Source organism: Mesoplodon bidens (genome assembly GCF_964165515.1).
Source record: "Mesoplodon bidens genome assembly, chromosome: 6".
Taxonomy (NCBI): Eukaryota; Metazoa; Chordata; class Mammalia; order Artiodactyla; family Ziphiidae; genus Mesoplodon; species Mesoplodon bidens.
Genome location: NC_138162.1, coordinates 5,830,997 through 5,852,207, shown reverse-complemented (window position 1 = coordinate 5,852,207; position 21,211 = coordinate 5,830,997). Strand labels below are relative to the sequence as shown.

General features: G+C 49.6%; 1 protein-coding gene across 3 annotated transcripts in view; it reads left to right on the top strand.

Annotated features, from left to right (window-relative positions):
- Window positions 1–21,211, top strand: part of FUBP3 (far upstream element binding protein 3) — a 48,933-nt gene that overhangs the window by 22,078 nt on the left and 5,644 nt on the right. For all 3 annotated transcript variants that reach the window (XM_081236735.1, XM_081236734.1, XM_081236736.1), the window contains 14 exons: window positions 724–757; window positions 3,101–3,150; window positions 3,515–3,586; window positions 4,875–4,932; window positions 6,931–7,093; window positions 8,347–8,445; window positions 10,896–11,000; window positions 12,060–12,162; window positions 12,984–13,084; window positions 15,105–15,246; window positions 19,069–19,229; window positions 19,898–19,971; window positions 20,306–20,386; window positions 20,516–20,592. In XM_081236735.1, the coding sequence (XP_081092861.1) occupies window positions 724–757; window positions 3,101–3,150; window positions 3,515–3,586; window positions 4,875–4,932; window positions 6,931–7,093; window positions 8,347–8,445; window positions 10,896–11,000; window positions 12,060–12,162; window positions 12,984–13,084; window positions 15,105–15,246; window positions 19,069–19,229; window positions 19,898–19,971; window positions 20,306–20,386; window positions 20,516–20,592 (1,320 nt within the window). The remainder of the gene's footprint in view (window positions 1–723; window positions 758–3,100; window positions 3,151–3,514; window positions 3,587–4,874; window positions 4,933–6,930; window positions 7,094–8,346; window positions 8,446–10,895; window positions 11,001–12,059; window positions 12,163–12,983; window positions 13,085–15,104; window positions 15,247–19,068; window positions 19,230–19,897; window positions 19,972–20,305; window positions 20,387–20,515; window positions 20,593–21,211) is intronic.

Here is a 21,211-nt window from a genome sequence, read left to right as displayed (position 1 = left end):
AACAAAAAGCGTAGATGAAATGTTGTGGGGCTATGATTGCAGATTTGGTTTTCATCATTAGAGCCTGTTGGGCACCGTTGTCTCTGTGAAATGGGCTTGAAAGGTGGTTGCTCACTCTTAGTGTCCACTGTATACAGACGGCGGTGGTGGCTCAGTGAGAGGCCCGGGGAGGGAGGAGGCCAGATCCTCTCCTTGAGATGCTTGTGCTCTGGAGAGGGTAGGGAGAGTGGAAGGGGGTGCCCCATGGCATGGCCGGCGGGAACATATGTGCACTTTCTTAGTGACTGCAGCTGCCACGGAGCAGTCTTTAACAATGCTTCCGAGCTAGGAGGTTAAATCTTCTCATTTGTTTTAAAAAGAGAAAGAAGGGACCCTCGCCATCTTTACATTGAGTTTGGATCCCAAGCGGGAGGGAGGTAGGAAGAGAGAGGGATTTAGGCAAGCGGGATTTTCTCCCAGGCCTCTCAGCATGTGGACACACAGATCAATTTCTTATCCTGCGTTCAGCTGGACACTGGGTTAGAGACTGTGTTGATCACGACGTCCCCTCCTGTTTCATATCATATAACACATTCATTTCAGCCACTGAGCCTAAATTACTGTTTGCTTTCTTTCTGCCTTTCTTTTTTTTCCCCCCTGAAATGGTAAGAACTCATGTAAGGATGAAGTTAGTTTATCCATGCTAATGCTTTGATTTTTCTTTTCTCTTTCTCTTTGCCGCAGTAGGTAACCAGTTAGGGGCCTTGGTACATCAAAGGTAAGCAGTGGGTTATGTTTTATTATTTATTGATCATTTCTAATTGTTTATTGATCCACCATCTGTACTAGAGTGTTAGAAAGTCAGAGGTTGAGAGTGTGAAAAAACATGGGCTCGATTTCCATAAGACTCAACTTTTTTTGTAGTCCTTTCCAAGACAGTGTAAGCTGAAGGGATAAACTAATACAAGGTATTAAAAAGCAGCCGTTATCTTCTGTAAACTTAGAAGACTTCTGGGATGTTGGCGCTGCTCTTGCTGCCCACATACATTGAATTTAAAAGTAGAGAATGTGAGGATTGTCCTCCTGGTTGGATGGTTTTCCCAGTATTTGTTTTATGGACCCTAACCTCTTCGCTTGAGGAAAGCTGTGCTGAAGAAGTGTGACTTGCTGGGCTTTCACAAGATGGAGCTTTTGTTGCTCCAGTAATCACGGTCTGGGAGGTGGGAGCCCGGGTCCCCCCACTGTAGGGAGAGGCCTCGCCACGGAACCTTGGATGGCTGCCCGGTTGACTCCCTTCCTTAGTTTCCCCTCACAGAGTTCCCTTAAACACTGAGGATTTAGAGAGAGACAGAGACCTCTGGGCTTTAAAAAGACCAGTCTGTAAGATGGAATATTTGCGGTCACAGTGTTGTCCTTCAGAAAAGGATAAAATATACAGGAAACCGCCAGGAAGGCATCTCTTCCCTAAGGGGTGAAATTTTATGCTGTGTATTTGTTGCTGTAACATGTTATCCTTAACCTTCACCAGCAGTGATACAGTTATGTCCTCTTGTGTTCTATGCAAATGTTTAGGAGTTTCTAGAAATCACCAGGCATCAGATAACCAAAAGATCTATTCTGGGGTTTTTTAGTTATTGTTTCTTTGTTTGCTTTGTTTTTTAATGAATTGAAATGAGGTTGTGTCAGTATCAAATGTAACTTTCCTATAAAGCCATAGTTAATCAGGATTTTACTTTCCAAAATGCTTATACTTTATGTGTTAGACCAGTTTCAGCCTTGCATTTAGAATAGAGCTTTGTCTTCCAGGAAGCCCAAAGCAGTTTATCCTAATACGTTTTTTCCTCAAAGAGAGTCTGCTAAACTTGTTCCTGCGGGCTGAGGAACTGCCTGAGTTTTGAGTTGTGCTGGTGTTGAACCCCTTCTAGTAAATTCCCCAGTACTGTTTCCTGAGAGTAGACAGCTTGTGCTGCGTGTGAGCAGCAGCCTGGTGGCTACACATACAGGAGCACTGTTACCCTTCACCACCATCAGGGAACATCCCAACAGGGACCCCCCGTCTATTGTACGACCTACTGTTAGGCCAGCCGAGCCTTGGCATTAACAGCCACACTCTTACTGATCAGGAAGCCGGGAATTGCCTGATTTCGGTGTGAATTTGGATATCCCAAGAGGTAGAGATAATCCCTGTGCATATGTAATCTGAGGATGTAAACACAAGAAGTCTGTTTGCTCGCATCAGAATGATACAGTGGCAGTGCTATTTATGATATTGCATTTATGATATGAAAACATGCACTTTATTCATTCCTCTCCATGATGGGTAAAATTCCAGCTGTGTTGAGAGATGTTTAAAAATGCTTACTTTTTTTTTTTTTTTAAACTACTTGCATTTAGCTTCCTCCTAAGGTAAATGTTTAGATTTAATTGCTTTCTGGGGTGTTGGACAAATTGGATATTGTCCACAATGTACAGCAAATTTGAAGATTTGTTTGAAAGAGCCAGTGCAATCGTTGTTGTTGTTTTTTTAAAAAAAAACAAACACATAATGGACGGGGTAGCATTTAACAGAAGTACGTTGCCAAGTAAGCAAGGTAATTATTCTGTACTGGTCAGCACTGATTAGGCCTCGGTTGGATACCGGTTCCATTTGGGATGTCTCACACTAAAAGGCAGATAAATTAGAGGGAGGCCAGAAAGCAATAAAAAGATTGGGAAACAAGGAATATTGAAGAGTAGTTGTCCCTCTTCATCTAGGGAGACTTGAATAGAAGTCTAAAACACTCCCCAGTCCCCAGAGGATCTTCAAGTGTTCAGCAACGCTGAGGGTAGCTGTAGGAAGAAAAAGCAGTTGTTAGTGCAGTTGATGGTTTAATGAAAAAAATAGAGGTTTCCTCCTCTGACACAAGGAAAGGGGAGGCTTGGATCTTTTCAAGGAGTGATGGACCAAAGGGTTCATTAGATGACAGTCCTTGTGGATGGTTGTGGACTTGTTAGCCAAATTGGCATGATTTCTTTTAAGCCTTTATCTTCTAACATTGCCAATATGGGAAATTCGGGGAACCTAAAATGACTGCAGAATTCTTTATTCTGTGTATTTTTCCAAAATGTTCTTTGTTTTTAGGGCAGTAATAACAGAAGAATTCAAAGTGCCTGATAAAATGGTTGGATTTAGTAAGTATCCACATTATCTACTTTTTCCCTCATTTCTGTCCCTTATTTTCATTTTAATCTCTTGGTGTGAGTGTCACCCGTGGTAGAATGCTCTGCACATCGTGTTCTCTAGAGCCCCGGAACCAGGCTGAGGGGGAGACCGGAAGGTTGGGCCCTGGGTCCCCCCACCCCCGCCCCCACTTCAGCTAGAGAACCCCGTGTCGTCGGCTGTGTTTCACATGCAATTCCTGTGGGCTCGCTGAGGCCGACCTGATGTGTTGTGCTGTGAGCCAAGCGTGAATGTTTGCTGAATTGATTGTCACACGTGTGTGGTTAAATATGGAATGAAGGGGGCGTGGTCTCACCCTGTTTTAATTTGTTTCAGTTATCGGCCGGGGAGGTGAGCAGATTTCACGGATTCAAGCAGAGTCTGGTTGCAAAATTCAGATTGCCTCGGGTAAGGGCTACTTTTTTTTTTTCATAGATCTCAGTTTGGTAGAAATCAGTCCTTTTTTTACAGAGTTTTTCATATTTAGTCCCTTTGCTTGTTGCTTAGAAGTTTAGGGGCTTGGGTAAGTATATGTGATTGCTGTTTTCCTTGCACTTTTGGAGCTGACCTCCCAGTTGAGAACCAGAAAAACCAGAGCAGAAGTGGGCCCAGAGGTGATGCCGCCCGTCTGGCCTCTGGGGAGACCCTCTGCAGCTCTGGGCCCAGTGTGGCCCCTCCCAAACACCTGCTGGTCTAGGACCTCTGTTTTCTGCACCAGAATGTTATGGCAGACATAGTGGGGCGTGGACGAGTCCTGGGGCTCTGGGCTCACGCCTGGGGACTGCTCGCCAGCTCCCCTGGATTAGACCGTCCTGCCCTTTGTGGAAAGAGGCCAGCTGAAGGTTCTGGCTAAATTAGCACATGTTAAACACAGTTCAGGACCTTTCCCAGCCTGGTGCATTTTGACCATGTGATATGGAGAGAGACAAACTGAGGAAGGAGAGTTTTTACTTTTCGTTTATAAGTTTCATCATCTGAGTCTGACCTCTTTCCACAGCAGAGGATGGGATTTGGAGGACATTCGACCACAGAAACGTTTGTCATTTTAAAAGATACTTAGTACAGTGTCTTGAAGGCAGTCACTGCTGTTAGCTATTTCTCTTTAATTTTTTTTGAATATGAGTTTTCAGAGGCAATTGTTTTTAGGAACAAAATAAAGCGTCGTGTGTGGTGTTGGAAAGTAAGATTTTTTTCCTCTCTTGTCAAATGACCTGGAACCAGTTCCACATGGATGTCACTGTTCTCTTGAAGTGTTCATGCAATTACTGGTCATAACTCTGATGTGCGTGCCATTAAATTCCTTACGAGTGTGCCTCAGAGCTGCAAACAGATAACCATTAAACTGCACTGCAAATGGACAAACTGAGGAACAGCGGGTTAAGTGACTCTGGCACTTACTAGCGCACAAGCGGGTCAGATGTGAAGCTGAGGCTGGTAATCAGGACCAACTCAGAGACCTCTGCTGCGTCCTCCCAGCTTCCCGTTCAGGCCTTGTTTTCATTTGGAGAATCTTGGGTGGAGCTACCAGCTTGATATTCTCTCCACAAGTGGAAGCAAGCTGTCTTTTTCTGGGAGCCGGGCCTTCTGTGGGGCTGGTGTAGGAACCAGCCCAGAGAGACAGTCTGTACACAGAGGCGAAGGTGCACGGTTGCCTGATGCCCACCAACACACCTCATCTTCTTGATTCTTCTTATAGAGAGTTCTGGGATTCCAGAGAGGCCCTGTGTACTTACCGGAACCCCAGAAAGTATTGAGTAAGTTTATTTTATTTACTTTTTCCTTTCACTCTTCTTCCTCCTTCCCCAGATGGGGAGAAGTGGAAGGGCAGAACCGTTACTGAGCACTGTCCATCTGTGCGGCAATCTGGCCACGAAAGCAGGTGCTCCCTTAGAGAAGGATCTGGGAGGTTGCCACGCCAGGGGAGTTGTTCTGTTACCTTAAACACATAAGGTATCACCTTTTTTTCAAACCCCACAGAATTTCTCACAGCTGTCATAACATCTGCTTCATAAACCAGGTCCTCGAGAGTGTACTTTCACCCTGTCTGAATGCTCTCATTAACTCGCTTCTTCCGTGTTAATATCTCCTTTACCTGAGCAGGTCTGGATCAGTAAGCCTCTCACTTTGTGAAGCATTGAGAATCCTGGCATCAGGTCTTTTGCCTGGGGCTCATCCCGTTGCCCTTCTGATGTTTGTGAACCAAATGAGTCTACTCTTTGTGGCCATCGCTCCACTCAGAGGGCCATATGGACCGGCCAGAGGGTGTTTGGACTTTTGGGGCCCTTACTGCAGCCTTAAGACGAGCATTGCTCTCCTGGTACACGCATGCTTGGAGCCTTGTACCAGATGCAGGCCTCGTAAATCCAAGAAGCCCCTGGGGAAAGGGGAGGTACTAACTTAGAGTCTGCTCTCCTTCCTCTTTCAGTCTACCGAGTAGCGTAGCATTTGGGGACAGGGGTGCTGAGATTATGTCTGGCTCAGTAGGTAGGGCTGTTTTATTGTTTCCATTTCTCAGGGAGTCTAGATGAGTTTAAATTTTCTTGTTCTGCTGTAACATTGCAAGCAGTGAACCAGAATAAATATCACTGGCGGGTGTGCATTATAGGGCAAGCAGGATGCTTTTGCTGGAGTCAAGACACTTTTCTTCCAACACAGGTTAATCTGGTACACAAGCAAAATATTAAAAAGCTGCCGTAACTGAGAAGATACACAAAGGCTCAAGACTGCAGAAGGCAACATCTATTTCCTGCCATTCGCTTCTTTCTTCCTGCTCTTCTAAACATTCCTGCTTCCTCTTCTACCCAAGCAGTGGAGGCAATGGGATTACAACTTCAGGAGGAAACAGTTTTTCTTCAGTGCGCAGCACAGCCAGCCTGTTGAGTAGCTGAATTTTTCCCCATTAAAAGAACCACAAAATAGATTGTACGTGGTGACTCAAAGAATAAATACTGCAAATAACAGCCAGGGGAAATTCTGGTGCAGAAAAGGAAATTGGCCCAACAGATGACCTTGGTAGGCTGGGTGGTTCTATTTCAGCATTGCCATTTCCCTCCCCAGTCTCCAGGTAAATCAGCATAAAACCCCATGTGAAATGCAGCCTCTTGACAATCTGACATGAAAAGCACAAAGCAGGTGTATATGACTGTGCAGCTGCACCAGGGCCCTGCCTCCTGTTTTTCCCACCCCTTGAAATCATACTGGTGATTTGTAGCCATAGCTTAGAAGTCATGGAGCAGTCTGGTCGGTCATGGAGAAGAAATTTGGAGTTTGAGAATTCAAATGATGATTACTAACCCTTGCTTTCTCTCTTCCCGTCTTTCTCATTGCTTTCTCTCCTGCCCTTATTTAACAAATATCTGTTGAGCGTATGCTCTGTGAGAGGGGTTATACTGGATCGGGGAGCAGCAAGAGATGCAGAGGGGTCAAAGGTAGACAACTGCCACCAGAGCAGCTGACATTTGAATCGGAGACAGGCGTGTCTGTGGTGTGCACGCGAGACACAAGTGCAAGCAGAGGGCAGACATGGAGGGGCTGTGTTGGAACGTGGCTGTTGTGGTGTGCGTTGCTTTTAAATTCCAGTCCAGTAGCGTGGCGGATGGCAGAGACCTCCTGGGTTGTGAGGGCAGGAGCTGGAGCTGGATGGAGGGCTGCCTTGACTCCTTCGCGTGTTCCCCCGGTGCTGTCTCCCCTTCCTGGGTGCCTAGAGCGTTCATTTAATGCTGGCTCTCTTGTGGTTCTTTTCCCTCCCAAAGACAAGCCAAACGGCTCCTGGGACAGATTGTGGACCGCTGTCGGAATGGACCTGGCTTTCATAATGACATAGACGGCAACAGCACGATCCAGGAGATCCTCATCCCTGCGTCTAAAGTGGGGCTGGTCATCGGCAAGGGAGGGGAGACAATAAAGCAGTTGCAGGTGCGTGACCCTTGGCAGAGCAGCGCTCGACAGCCCTCCGCCTCCTCCGTCTTCCCGGGTTGGGAGGTTCTGTCCGAGCTGGGCTGGCTGTGCACCACGGTGCAGAGCTCGCCTCGAAACCTCTGCCCGAGTGCCTCTGCGGTTCTGAACATTTTCTGTGGCCAGGCTTGATGCCAGCTGTGATGCCAAGGCCTGGGGTCCCCGTGAACTGGCAGCATCCACTGTGGCGATGAAGCCCTGTTAGGACTCGCAGATAAAAATCCTGTGTCCAGAGCCAGGGGCCCTCAGCCAGGAGCACTCTTGCTCATTAGTTGTGAGATCAGAGTTATGTTCATGTACTTTTCTAAGGCTCAGGGTCCTCGTCTATAAGAGCAGGGAGGTGCCGGCCTTGCTGTTGTAACGAGCTGAAATAATACCCGTTATTTTGATTTACATGAGACCCTTAGTGCAGAGCCCACCGCTGAGTAAAGGCTCCGTGCACATTTGCTGCTCTGAGCTCCAGACTCCCTCGCGTGAGACACGGGCCAAACGTGTTGTTGAATTTAATACCCCCAGCACGTTTTGGGGCCGCATCCTGTAACCAAGTGCAGGTTTCCATGGCTAAACCTAACATCACACTCCACGAGAGGTGGGCTGGAAGTTCGCTCACGGGAGTTCAGGTTGGTTTTGCTGCCAGATTTAGTCGGAGCAAACTCTTCTTTCCGAGCTCTGGGCTTTCAAAGTTGCGGCCTGCCTGTGTGCTCTCGTACAGCCCAGTCCTCGGATGTGGAAGGCATTCTACTGTGGACTCCTAAGAGTTCAGACTTTGGAATCCCGGAATCCAAATTTCGGTGCCGCGCTCATCGGCTCTGGAGCCTTCAGGAGCTTACTCAGAGCTCTCCTCTGTGAGGTCGGGAAGTGGTGGCTCTTCCCTCCCACTGCTGTGCGTGAGCTCTGACCACGTGACGTTACATAGACTGTCAAGCTCAGTGCTTAGTATTTTGTAGCAGTAGCTCATTCATACTTAGATATTCCAGGGACCGGAAAGGGAGGAGAGTTTTGGGAAACGGTTTTCTCTGTCAGGCTGGGATGCCCTCAGGCACGGCGTGTACATCAGCATTCTCGGAGGCCAGCCTCACGGGCCGGATCAGAGAGCAGTGCCTTTGGTAGTGGGGCATGTCTTACTGCGGACACGACCCGACCCGTGCAGCTTGTGCCGTCCTGCGTGCCTCTTCCTGACAGTGAGGGCTGTACCGGTGTGTGTACCCTCACAGGAGCGGACGGGTGTGAAGATGGTCATGATCCAGGACGGCCCATTGCCCACGGGAGCAGACAAGCCTCTTCGCATCACTGGAGACCCATTTAAAGTACAGGTAGGAGAGAAACCATGGATCAGGCAGGTCCTGGGTGTGGCAGTATCACTTGGTAGTACTTGCAGAGCTTTCATGCCATGAGAGAAGTTACAGAACTGGATGTTCCTTGAGCTGTTTTCCCAAACCAAGTTTGGTGATGCAAAGAACGGGGCTGTGCTGCCCAGTACCAGAGCTGCTGGCCACGTGGCTGTTGGAATTTGTTCAGATTAAATAAAAAGTGAGTTCCTCATTTATACCGGCCCTGTTTCGGCACTCAGAGTGCTCAGAGCCACGTGTGGATGGTGGCTGCCGTCAGGGCAGCCCGTGTACGGAACTTGTCCATAAACGCAGAAGGTTTCACTGGCTGGCACAGCTCCGATCGGATGCAGGTTTCGATGTTGAGCTGCGGGCAGCTCAGATGCAGGCTCCCTCTGGCTTTTATTTGTTTCTTCTCTCAACCCGTTTTTACAAGATCCCTGGCTGAGGTGGGAGGTGACCGAAGGTGACAAGGCACGTGTGTGCCCTCGTAGCAAGCATCGTGTGTGCCCTAGAGGACAGCCGCAGGTGCTGAAAGCAGGGGCTTAGGTCTGAATCACCCAGGTGCTCCATCTTCCAGCACCTGGGCTATTAGCAGGAATGTGTGTGCGCTGTGGGTTTGGGCGTGTGTCCGTCCCCGTGAGACACGAACGCTCTTTTTTCTGCCCGCTGCAGCCTGCCTGACCTTCGCTGCATTTAGAGTAGCTCCAGAGCGACACACCTTGGTGAGCCAGCCCGGCAGCGACAGCTGTCCCTCTGCAGGGGCTGTGGGGCTTTGATCCAGCAGAGGTTACCAGTCTCTGGCAAAAGAATTCCCATAGTTCTTAAGCTGTCATTCAGCTGAACTCAAATGATATCACTGGTAGTTTTTTTTGATCGGGGTTTCTATATGTAAAGTAATGATTTTAAAACAGGTTTGAGGGCCGGTGATAACAATGGCTGCTTTGCTTGGGTTCCCGTCAGCAATGCAGCCCTTCACTATCTGCTGCCCCGTCAGGTCCCCTTTAGATGTGAACAGGTGGGCGTTAATAAAAAAACAGACTGCACCTAATCTTGCTCACTCGGCTCATGCAGTCCAGCCTGGGACTCCTGTGCTGTGCGTCGTAGAGCTCTTTGCACGGAGGGGAGAGCCGGCTGGACCCAGAAAGCCTGCCTCCCAGAAGCCCTCCACTCTTGCCTGCTCCAGTGGAACATTTGGCTTTATCTTTTGTAGAAAAAATACCTGGGCAAAGAGCTTATTTCATGGATGTTTCATGAATTTGCAGGAAAATTATTATAAAGAAAGGTTTTCAGTATTTTTTTTATTTTAAAACTGTGTATTCCATATTTTTTATTATGAAGAAGCTGTCTGCTGTATTTAGGGTATATTGTTCTTTGGGTTTCTTTTTTTTTTTTCCCTCTTCCCAACTTTTTATTTTGAAAAACTTCAAATATATAGAAGAGTTGAAAAGATAGTGTAGCAAACATCTGAATACCCTCAACCTGCTTACCGTTTTGTTTGTGTGTTTATGTTTTATTTTTTGCTTTACCATTTGTAAGTAAATGTCAGATACTGTGACTTTCTACCTCCAGATCCTGCAGTATGTATCTCCTAAGAATAAAACTTGCTTCTATAAAACCAGGCCTAAGAAAGTAACGGTAATCCCATAACATCATATTACAGTCAGTCCATGTTCCGATTTCTCCAGATGTCACGAGATGCTGTGTTTTGGGTTTTCTTGCTTTCGTTTGGTTTGATTTTTCCAGAACTGGGACTCAGTTTCAGTTCTCACATGACCTTGAGTTGTGCACGGTTGCTCCTTAGCACGGCTCCTGCGGGGCCAGTGCTGGCATGGGAGGGATGGAGTGACTCAAGTGCATTCTTGGGGGTGAGGACACTGAGTGCACCTTAGAGACAGTCAGGTGTGAGGGATGGTCTTGCCAGTTGGTGAGATGTTCGAGCTCTGAGTGCCAGAAGGTATTTTCGGGCTCCCAGGCTGGCCTTTTCCCTTTTCCTCCCTGGAGCTTCTCTGCCATGGGATGCGTTGTCAATGTCTTCCTTCCCATGGGAACTGCCCACTGTCAGAGTTCTCAGACCCCACCCTCGCCCACTAGAAAGGAATGGCACGTCAGAAATACGGTGGAGCGACCACCGTCAAGTTCTGACCCAGCACCAATGTGCTGACCCAGCTGCGGCTTAGAAGACGGTGAACCCTTATCTGTGTGGACATTTTGGACAGTGTAAAGAAAACGTCATTTAAGATGTGATGTACATGATGTACTCAGTAGCAGCCTGCCCGTGTCCCATGTAACAATGATAACATAGTGAGTTCTCCCACCGCTGAGCACCTCCTGAGGCTTTAAGCCCAATTGAAGAGGGTTTGGTCTTTCATCTGGTGTCGTGTCTGTTTTCAGGATTTTGTTTTCCTCAATACCTTTTATCTGTGTTTATGCAGCAAGCAAGAGAAATGGTGTTAGAGATCATCCGAGAAAAAGACCAAGCTGATTTTCGAGGTGTACGCGGTGATTTCAGCTCCCGGATGGGAGGAGGCAGTATAGAGGTAAGCTTGAGTTACAGGTTAGCAGGTAGGTTTAAGGCTGTAGGGCACGCTTCCGTTAGCTCTTTAACCTCGAGCAAGTTACTTAACTCTTGCCTCACCTGCAGAACCCTCCGAGTGCACTTGCTTCCCGGGGTGGGTGTGAGGAGGGAGTGGGGCGCCAGCTGCATGCACTTCGGGGGATGGGGCCGTTCCCCCTGCCCCGGGGCTGTGCTTCAGAGCGTACCCCACTGCCCAGGTGAAGACCGAAGTCCGGGTTTTCGTGGTGATCTATGTTGTGATACTACCAAAATCCTAAGCCTGTTTTACTGATGAGGTGGGATGGGATCGAAAGATATCCTTGATGTCCGCTACAGCGTGGGTGGACCTTGCACACGTTACGCTTGGTACGATAAGCCAGGTACAGAAGGATGAACATTGTGATGATTCCACTTACATGAGGCACCTAGAACAGGCAAACGCAGAGAGACGGAAAGTCACGTAGAGGTTAGCAGGGGCTGGGGAAGGAAGCACTGTGGTTTCACAGGAGTTCTTATTGGGGATGATGAAAAGCTTTGGGCTGTAGACATCTGTGGTGGTTACGCAACACTGTGAGTGTGTTTAATGCCACTGAAGTGTGTATTTACAAATGGTTAAAATGATGAATACTATGTTATATATATTTTACTACAGTAAAAGAGTGAAGGAAAAGAAAAACATTTTATAGGACCATAGTATAATCAGCGTGTATGGTACATTTATGTTTATTTCATAGAATTTAGAAGATAAATTGTTAATCTCAAAATTTTTTTTAAATCTTTCATCTATGAGGTTTATTCTTACTTTACTTCATCTTTATAACTATTTTTGATCAGACCTATTGGATGCATTTAATGGACAGGAATGCAGTCATCAACCACAGTATTTTTCCTAAGAGGAAAAAAAAATGCTTTATTGTATCATTTCCAGAAATGCACTGTGATAAAAATCATTGTATGCACACGCGCGCGCGCGCGCACACACACACACACACACACACCAGGTTTGCAGAAAAACTCTGATGTTTTGTTTCTCTGTGCTTAGGTGTCTGTGCCTAGGTTTGCAGTTGGGATTGTAATAGGAAGAAATGGGGAAATGATCAAAAAGATCCAGAATGATGCCGGTGTGAGAATTCAGTTCAAACCAGGTAGGTTTTGATGGTTCTCAAAAGTCCTCAGCATTATGAAGAATTAAGGAACACCTCGCAAAACAAGGACTTTGTCATTAGCCCACTGTGTGTTCTTTGCTCTCCCTCACCCTCTCTCTCTGTTGCACCATTCTGTTACCAAATTTCCAATTTAGGTTTGTCCTCTGGTCCCTCATTTCTTTCTGTGGATTTGCTGGCCGGGTCACCCTTCTTGTGCCAGGACACTCTAGCCCAGGGGTGTCCAGTCTTTTTTTCTTTTTTTCCTTGGACTAGTAAAATTGGGGGGAATCAACATAGCATTTCCAGTTTTTAATTTTGCCAAGTAAAGACTTAAATAAAAAAGAATAACTGTTATTTTGATTTCATAAAATTAAAGATAGCTTAAAACCATTTAAAAACATCGTAAAATCAAGGACCGTTCTTTAAATTTTATACATTTACCTTTATGAGCAAAACCGTCTACAGTGTCTTTATTTCCCTCATTTCTCTGAAGACGGGAAGACATCACGATGGGCTACTTCTGGGAAAATACTGCTGTCGTTCAACTCTGTTTTCTGTGGCACTTTTTTTTTTAAGTTTAATTTAGTTTCTATAGTGATATCTTTTTTAAATGGCTGTAATTGCATAAGAAATGAGTATTGACATGGATCATGCAGAAAGATGTAGCCGTACACGCTTCCCTATCCAAAAGATTCCCTGATATGGTGATGTTCTTATTACCCCTTTGGCACTGGTAGGAACCTTGATTGCAAATCAGATTGACGTTTGTTTCCTTCTGAAGTTGGGCTTTTCCTAATCCCATCTCTCCCCTTGTTCCACAGATGATGGTATTAGTCCAGAGAGAGCTGCACAGGTCATGGGCCCCCCAGAGCGATGCCAGCATGCAGCACATGTCATCAACGAGCTTATTCTTACAGCCCAGGTGGGTCTGGCTCTCTGGAGCTTCAATATCTCACCGGCAGAAGCAGCAAGTGCCACCTGGGGCTCTCGGGGCAGCACCCTGGAGCAGTCACCCCCTCTCAAGTCACGGTTTTGGAAACCAGTACTCTTGTCAGTTACCTCCCTCCAGGATTATAGCCATGGGCTTCTCTACATCTGCCTCTTTCCCGCTTTCATTTTTGTTTTTGTTTTCCTGCTAGCTTATTATTCTTCTGCCTTTATTGTCTCAGAATCTAGATTTTTTTTTTACAAAGTTCCTGACTATTTAAACTGGGGGATGTAACAGTGCAGATTGCCAGGTTTCAAACAGTTCAGTGTACCTAGTATACAACTACAGGTGAAGTCTAATCTCGGCTTTAGAAGGCACTTCATGATCTACCAAAATCCTAACGCTGTCTTCATGCACTTGATTCCATGCACGTCTTTCTCTGAAATGTGAGCGGGCTTGTGTGATGCTGTTAGGATACACCTGCCCCTGTTGTAAATTGCTCTGAAGAACTACTGTAGCTAGCGGCAGGTTGGCACATCATGTCCCCCAGGTTTGGAGGAAAAGTCTGAGAATAATAGGAGCTGAAGAAAGAAGCCAGAGATTAGAAATCACCATCCCAGCTCTGCCATTTTTCGTGTGACCTTCAGCGAGCCTTTGAACTCCTCTTGGCGTAGTTTTTTCAGCAGCAAACCAAGGGGTTTGTACCAGGTGATGCACCCCACGTGATCCCCTAAGTCATCTGGGGGCACCTGCTGAGGTTACAGGTTTATAGACCCCACCACCTGCCCCAGATCTCCTGAATCAGAGTATCCAAGAGGGTGGCTTGGATCTCACCCACAGCGCCAGGCAGTTCTTAGGATGAGACAAGTTCAGAGAAGTGTCACTAATTCATCTCTGACATCCTTTTTAGTAGTAAGAACTGATGATCCCAGGACTGCAAAGGCTGTGAGATGATGAGGGGACAGCTTGTCTTTGAGAATCTGTGGCGTACCCAGAAAGTTGGCCACGTGTTTGTGTTCTGACATAAATCCCTGAAATCACCTTGTTTACTTGTCGTTTGTCGCTCATGAAAGCAGAGTGCAGCAGAAAGCACTCCAGTGAGCTCGGCTTTCTGCTGGTTTCGGTTCTGGGTAGACATTCAGTTCACCCTTCATCGACGGGAGCGGGCTGTGCCGGGCGCCTGCCCAGCTTCTCCCTTCCGTGAAGGGGCTCTCAGCTTGGCCGGGTTCGCCCTCAACCTTTCCAAGATTTTAAATGTTGCTGCTCCAAAGTGACTCTAAGGACAAAGGCTGGAATGAGGTGTGTCGCCCTCGAGTGAAAGGAGTTTTCCTCACTTAGGTGTTGGATGTGGGTTTCACTCTCTGGTGGGGAAACTGAGAATAAGTCGGGAGACTTCTCCAGCCCCGGACCATGGGCGGATGGGCCTGGCTTGTTCCTCCCTGTCTTGGGGAGCGAGACAACCAGTTTTTCTTTAAAACCCTTTTATTCTTTTTGCTGGTGAACTGCAGGGTATTCTGACTCTTAGAGCGGTGTCTGAATTGTTCTCTGTAGCAACTTTGTCGGGGGAGGGTCAGAAGTCATCCTTGCTACTCATGTGTCACTTTCAAAAGCTCGTAGCTCTTCAGCATCTAATATCTGGTTTTCTGGTAGGCCCAGCATTGAGAAGAAAACCAGCTCCTGATGCCTGTAGATTAAGGCCCAGTAATTAAAACTCTAGGGATAAGGGCATTGGGCTTCAGACTTAGGAATTTATATCTGACTGCCTGTTTTAGTTGTGTGTGTTTGTGCTGTTTATGTAACCACATGATTTATCCGCACACATCTTCTTGAATGCGCCTGTGATTTGTGTTAATTCTACTTGTAAAGACCACTTCAGAATCTGAAATGTGGGAAGGTGCTCAGGTTCTAATGTGTGGCGTTGATTACATCCTGTCACTTAACCTCCTCCCGGGAGATGAAAAATAGTGCTGGTGGCAGTGACAGAAATGTCACCTGAGCTTTGCTTCCTTCCCAGGAAAGAGATGGCTTCGGAGGCCTGGCGGTAGCCAGAGGAAGAGGCCGTGGCCGCGGGGACTGGAGCGTGGGAACCCCTGGTGGCATCCAGGAGATAACCTACACAGTGCCGGCAGATAAGTGCGGCCTCGTCATAGGCAAAGGTAAGAGGCGGTTGCTGGAGGTCGGCGTTCCCCTTCCGGGTGTTTGACCTGAGAGCAGACAGGCCACGTCCAATACCTCTGAAGCACAAAGTTCCTTCTGTTTGCTGCACTTGACTGAGGGGCCAGGTCCGAGGCATCAGCTGCCTTCTGCAGGAACCGTCCTCTGCATGGGCCTTCTCATGAATGGGGCAAAGCCATTACTTCATTACAGCGTGTAAACAGATGGTCAGGAAGACCCGCTGCCTATGGAAGCAGCTCAGGTTGTTGAAGAGGCACCCTGAAACATTTCAGAGCGGCCTCTGAATGTCTGTCGATCGACGGATTGGTGATTAACTCACCTCCGGGGAGCTTAGAGGAACCGTTAAGATAATTTCCTCAAGCGAGCGCGTCACTTTTTTCCTTACTGGATTTGGGTATTTGTTCTCTGTTGACACAGCGTGTGAAAGTGGTTTTTATCTTTTCAACGTATTTACCATGAGTATCAGGCACCCTGTGGAGGGAAATAAAAATTGATCTGTTAGTTGTTTCTAGGCATTTTAGAGGACGTTAGGTAGAAACCCTCATTACTGGCTGACGTGGCTCCTTCCTGTCCTTCAGCGAGGAGCCAGGGAGAGAACAGGCCGGTTTCTAGGCCGTTGTTGCTGGCTCCCCTGGGCTGGCCTTGACCAAGGAAGGCTGCTGAGAGCAGGCCTGGGGCTCCCGGAGCAGTGGGCCCGGCTTCTCTGCTCTCTAAGCAAAGCCCTTGACCTGGCGGGAAGCTCGTGACCAGCATTGGGTTTTGTATTTGCCTATTTATTCCCTTTGTATGTGTTTGGCAACATACGGAAGAAATACATACAGTTTTCTCCCTAGAGTTTCCCCAGTTGCTGTGGTCACCAGACATCTCTTAGCTATTGGAGGGGTGCTAACGTCCCGTGGAACCTGACTTGGGAACGTCTTCACCAGCAGAAAGCTGAGGCTGCCGTGGCGCGTCCTCACGAGCTGGCACAGGGCTGGAATCCCTCCTGTCCCCCTCATTCACCTCCCAGAATCGGCACTGGGTCCCACTCCTGGACGGTGTGCGTTCTATGCTCTTTTAACACGTTTATCTCCTGTATCTGTGTTGTCTCTTGGGTGGTTAACCTCTCAGAGGTGGTAGGAACGACCTAGGTCTGTTTTAATTTTCTGGCAGGGTGTACGTGCTGGGAGGTGTTTAATGGACATTGTTGGCTGCCCAAATGCTGTGATAAGTCACACGTGCTGCCCAGACCATCAGCGGGCCTGCTGCCGTGAGGTTAAATCCAGCTGATGCCTGGGGTTCAGGAATCAGATCTAGGTTTTTCTGTGCTTTTTGAGAACCGTTTTGTCAACGAGGTTTTCACGGGAAGTGTCTTCTCTAGACCTGGCACAGCCTTGCTGTCGTCACTGTGACGGTTCCTCCTAGTCAGTGAAACCTCGGGGCTCACAGGACAGTCGCTCATAGTTTGTCCTCCACAACGTCCTCCCGAGCGATCCCCAGAGGGACAGACAGCAGACCGTAGCAGTAACCGATGCTGCGTCCTGGTGCTCCAGTAGCAGCCTTGGGAAGCCAGGCTACGTTTCGTTTAGGCAGGAGCAGGGGTCTTTCTGTAACTCCCCGCCCCAGGGGCTGGGTATGGGGTCTTCCTGTTTCTTGGGAAAGGCGCGGGGTGAGGGGAGCCACACGCAGGCAGGCCCTGCAGCCCTTGGACAGACGCTGCACCTCCCTGGGCCCCTGCTGGATTTCCATGATAAATACAGCAATAGTGACAGATAGTGTGGCCAGCCCTGCTCTTGTCAGCCAAGCCTTTTAGCAGGTTTGATTAATTGCTTTACGATTTCACATCCAGCCGGGGGCCACTGGTGGGTCGCTTCTGCCCCCCGTCAGGTGGAAGAATGGAGCAGGCTGCTGAATGAGCCTGTAGACGGCCACCATGTGCCAAGCTGGCGACCTCATCTTAAAGGAAGATGAACTGAAATTAACTCCTTCCGGCCCCGTGCAGCTTTGCGGTGCCTCCTCGCCTTGTTATTAGCATGGGCCTGAGGCCTCAGGGAGGAGTCTGGGGCTGCTGGCCCAAGTGCCTGATGGAGGGGAGCCGGTCTGGGCCCGTGGGCTTCTGCGTTCCAGACACGCACGCCCTTCTGTGCTTTTGTCTCCGGGACCGAGTGGTCTGGGCAGAGGGTGGGGTGGGGGTCCCTTCACGTGCTGGCTGTGCGGTGGGCAGGTCTCCGCCTGTTCTTAGCTCTTTGGCACTCCCTAAGGACACTCTTGCCTAGGAGCGAAGCCGCTTACTTTTCATGATACAGAGGAGGTAAAATTCATGACCTGAGGAAAGGTCGGTAGTTGTGGGGCTGGGAGGGGCTTGCACGTACCTGGAAGCAAAGTGAAGCTGCTTAAGACTTTCTGCGACTCTCTTGCCTTGGTTGGTGCTGCCCCTGAGCCCACGTGTTTGCTCAAGGTCGAAAACATGGGGACACCTCCCTTAAACTGCAGCAGATCTTTAAGAAAGCCATGCATACAACACTTTGGTCTGCTGGGCTTTTCTTTTTTGTAATTTGCTTTTAAATTTAAAACTACCCTAAACCAAGCTAACATCCTCCCCAGACTAACATTTGAACCAAGCTTTCTTGAATGCCGACGGTCTCCTGGTTTCCTTACTGCGGTGTAAGGGCCGCTCACACTGCCTTCAGGAAGAATGGCCGGACCCAGGCTCCATCTTGGCATCCTGACCCTCCTAGAATCCTGTCATGCTTTCTGGATGAGATGAGCCGTGCCTGCTGTTGGTGTCCCTTACTTACCTACTCCTCGATGCTTTTGTTCAGACGTGGCTTTCCAGCAGGGCCGGTGGAGGGCAGGTTGGGAGTTTGAAGGATTGTGGACGTGTTACAATGAATCGAGAAATGTCACTGCAGCTTGTTTCGACTCTGGGTGGGGAGGGGTGACACAGAGACTGGCCTTCAGTCTTCGCTTTGACCCTCTGGGGCTCCCTGGTACCCTGCATCAGATTTTATACGCATCGTCTTTTTCCAGTTCTGCAAAACTCTGTGCTCGAAGTTTTCCTTGAATTCTGGCTCCGCCACCCCAATTGAGCAGAGCTGATCTGTAAGTTCTGTGAAATTTGAAGAGAAGAATCAAACCATTGTTACACTGGTGGAGCTTTTGTTACGCAAATTTCATTAAGAGACTGGGACTCTCACAGGTTTTTCAAAGAGTCCAACTACATTTTCATCAGCCCCGCTCCACCCAGGCCTCTGTGACCTCCATTCTCGGGCTGACGCTCTGTCTAGACCTGTCCCCCACCCACGGAGGAAGCAGAGACTTGAGAAGAGACAGGATGGGATATTAAAGGCCTGAGTGGGCTCTGGGTATTGTTGGGGCCTGTGGCCGTCTGTTTGACCTGTGGAGGGCGGGAGACAGCAATGTGGTGGCCCACACCGGGGCCGAAGGCCCGCATTGTGCCATGGAGGGGCCATCAGGTCACCATTCTCAGGCTGAGAAGGATGGAGTGCCTTCTCCAGAGCTGAGCTCATTGTGTGCAAATCTGTGGGCCAAGGCCCAGACCTGGTTTCTGGGCCGTTTCTCAGTGCATAGGACACTGAGATGGAGACCAGCTGGTGCCACGTGGTGTCGTTGCGCCTCAGCTTTGCTTCACAAGTCTGGCTTCACAAATGAGACAGCTCTAGTGTTTACAAGTGCCGTTTTAAAGTAGAGATGGAAGGTACTTGTCTACTCTTAGGACGAGCACTGGTGTGCAGGAAATAGCCATTCCTCCTCTGGAGGAGAGAACTGTAGCCACTTATTCTTCTGTGTCCTCCTGCCCACAGGGGGTGAGAACATCAAAAGCATAAACCAGCAGTCAGGAGCACACGTGGAGCTTCAGCGGAACCCCCCTCCCAACACGGACCCCAACCTGCGGATATTCACCATCAGGGGCGTTCCTCAGCAGATTGAGCTGGCCAGACATCTCATAGATGAGAAAGTTGGCGTACGTACAAGGTCCTTTCCCCACCTGGCCTGATAGTAGCTGGGTTTTCATTTGGATGTCCAAGGCACCTGTTTCTCCCCAGAACCTTGTACTTCCTGTGGCTCTCGGTCCTCACGTGATGGGAGGGCAACAGCCCCCTCCCACTTCGCTGAGGGGGAAGGCCGGGGCGCAGGGACACCAGGGCCAGGCCCAGACGCGCAGAGCTCGCCCAGGCCACCGCAGCTCAGGCCCCGAGCCGTTGGCCCTGCAGGCAGCGTTCATTGACTCTGGCTTTAGTTTCAGGCACCTCAAAGCAGATAAAGAAAGGGAGTGTTGGAGGACAGATTGGCCACTGCTCACCTCAGAGGGGCCATAGAATGGCAGGAAGCTGTGGGCAGCCTGAATTGACGGGAGAGTCAGCAGGTTGGTCCCTACCCCCAGGGTGACATGCCAGGGCAGTTGTGGCGGTGCCAGTATTGGCTGTGTGGTGCTATCGGTCGCTCAAGGGGCAGGAGCTGTTTCTGCAGATAAAGCCCACTGTGGGCAAGGAAGGCTAGCGCGAGTGCCGTAGGGTATCTTCACTTCACTTGTCTCTCTCCCCGAAAGCTGTGGTTTGCCTCGGGGCGGGCCTGGGCAGAGGGTGCGGGCGCAGCCGACAGGAGGTGAGAGTTCCCTCTGTGCCCTGACAGGGTGCCAGTCTCGGAGCGCCCGGAGCCTTCGCACAGGGCCCCTTCAGCCAGCCACCTGCCGCGCCGCATCAGAAGTGAGTCTTTTCTTGACTGGAAGAACTCACTGCCCCCAAGGGGTCCTCCCTTTCCAGCTACTTCCAGGGAGTGCCAGCCGAAAGCCGCAAGTTCTGGGCGTGGGCAGGACTCCTCCCCTTCTCTCTCACTGGTGGTCCCTCTGGCCTGTCTGTTGCTCAGTGACCAGTGCTTGGGCGAGAGCCTTCCCAGAGGGCGGAGGGTCTTCTGGTTCCGCCAGCATCCCCAAGGAGAGCTCACCGCCCTGGGGCTGGGTGGCGGGAGGGGTGTTTGTTTGTTTGTTTGCCTTTGCAAAAGCCGTTGTATTGTCTTTATTTGTTTTCCACTTTCTTTCAGCACCTTTCCTCCAAGGAGCTCAGGGTGCTTCCCAAACATGGCCGCTAAAGTGAACGGAAGCCCTCACAGCGCGCCTGTGAGGTGGGTGGGCCGCCTTTACTCCGCCCCGCCGCCTCTCCAGCAGAGGGCGCTGTGCTTGCCGCGGGGGCGGGGGCGGGCGCGGGGGGCGGCGGCGGCCTGCCCTGGAATGAGTCCTCTTGTCCTCCGCAGTGGTCCTCCGGCCTTCCTGACCCAGGGCTGGGGCAGCACCTACCAGGCTTGGCAGCAGCCCACACAGCAGGTTCCAAGTAAGTGACTCGGGAGGAGGTGCCTGCTGGGCGCATCTCCAGCTGGGCGGGGACGGGGGCCGCCTCTCTCCTGGCCCACCTTCTCAGGCCTTTCTTTCCCACCTACTGCGTCCTTCTCAGAACTGCAGCCTTCCGTCACTCTGGTCCCCCAGAAACGGGTCCGAAAGGCCTGTGGGCCCCGAGAGTGTGGTTTGACCTGAGCCCCTCCAGCCCCTCGGCCCCTCCCACCGCTGCAGCCTCTTCAAGCAGCCGCGCCTAATGGGTGCCCCGCCTGCCCCCCTCCTCTGGCCTCAAGGTGGCCTTCTCCCTCTCTCCTCCCCGGCACCATCTTAGAAGGGGACTCTCTATCTCCTGAACTTCCAGAAAGCGCACGATTCGAGAATTTGCTCTCTAAGAAAACTGATTGTAAAGAGAAGGTGGTTCTCCTTGGAATTAAACCCCCTCCCACTCTTCGGCCCCCACGTCAACTTCAGGAGTCATTCTTGAGCTCTACTGCTGGTAGAGCCCATCTTGCGCAGCCTTCCAAACAAAAACAAAAACAAACCAAAAACCTTACCTTAGGTTCTTTTGACGTCTGAAGGGCCAGCCTGGTGGTGTTTGGAAAGCGCTCTTCAGCACG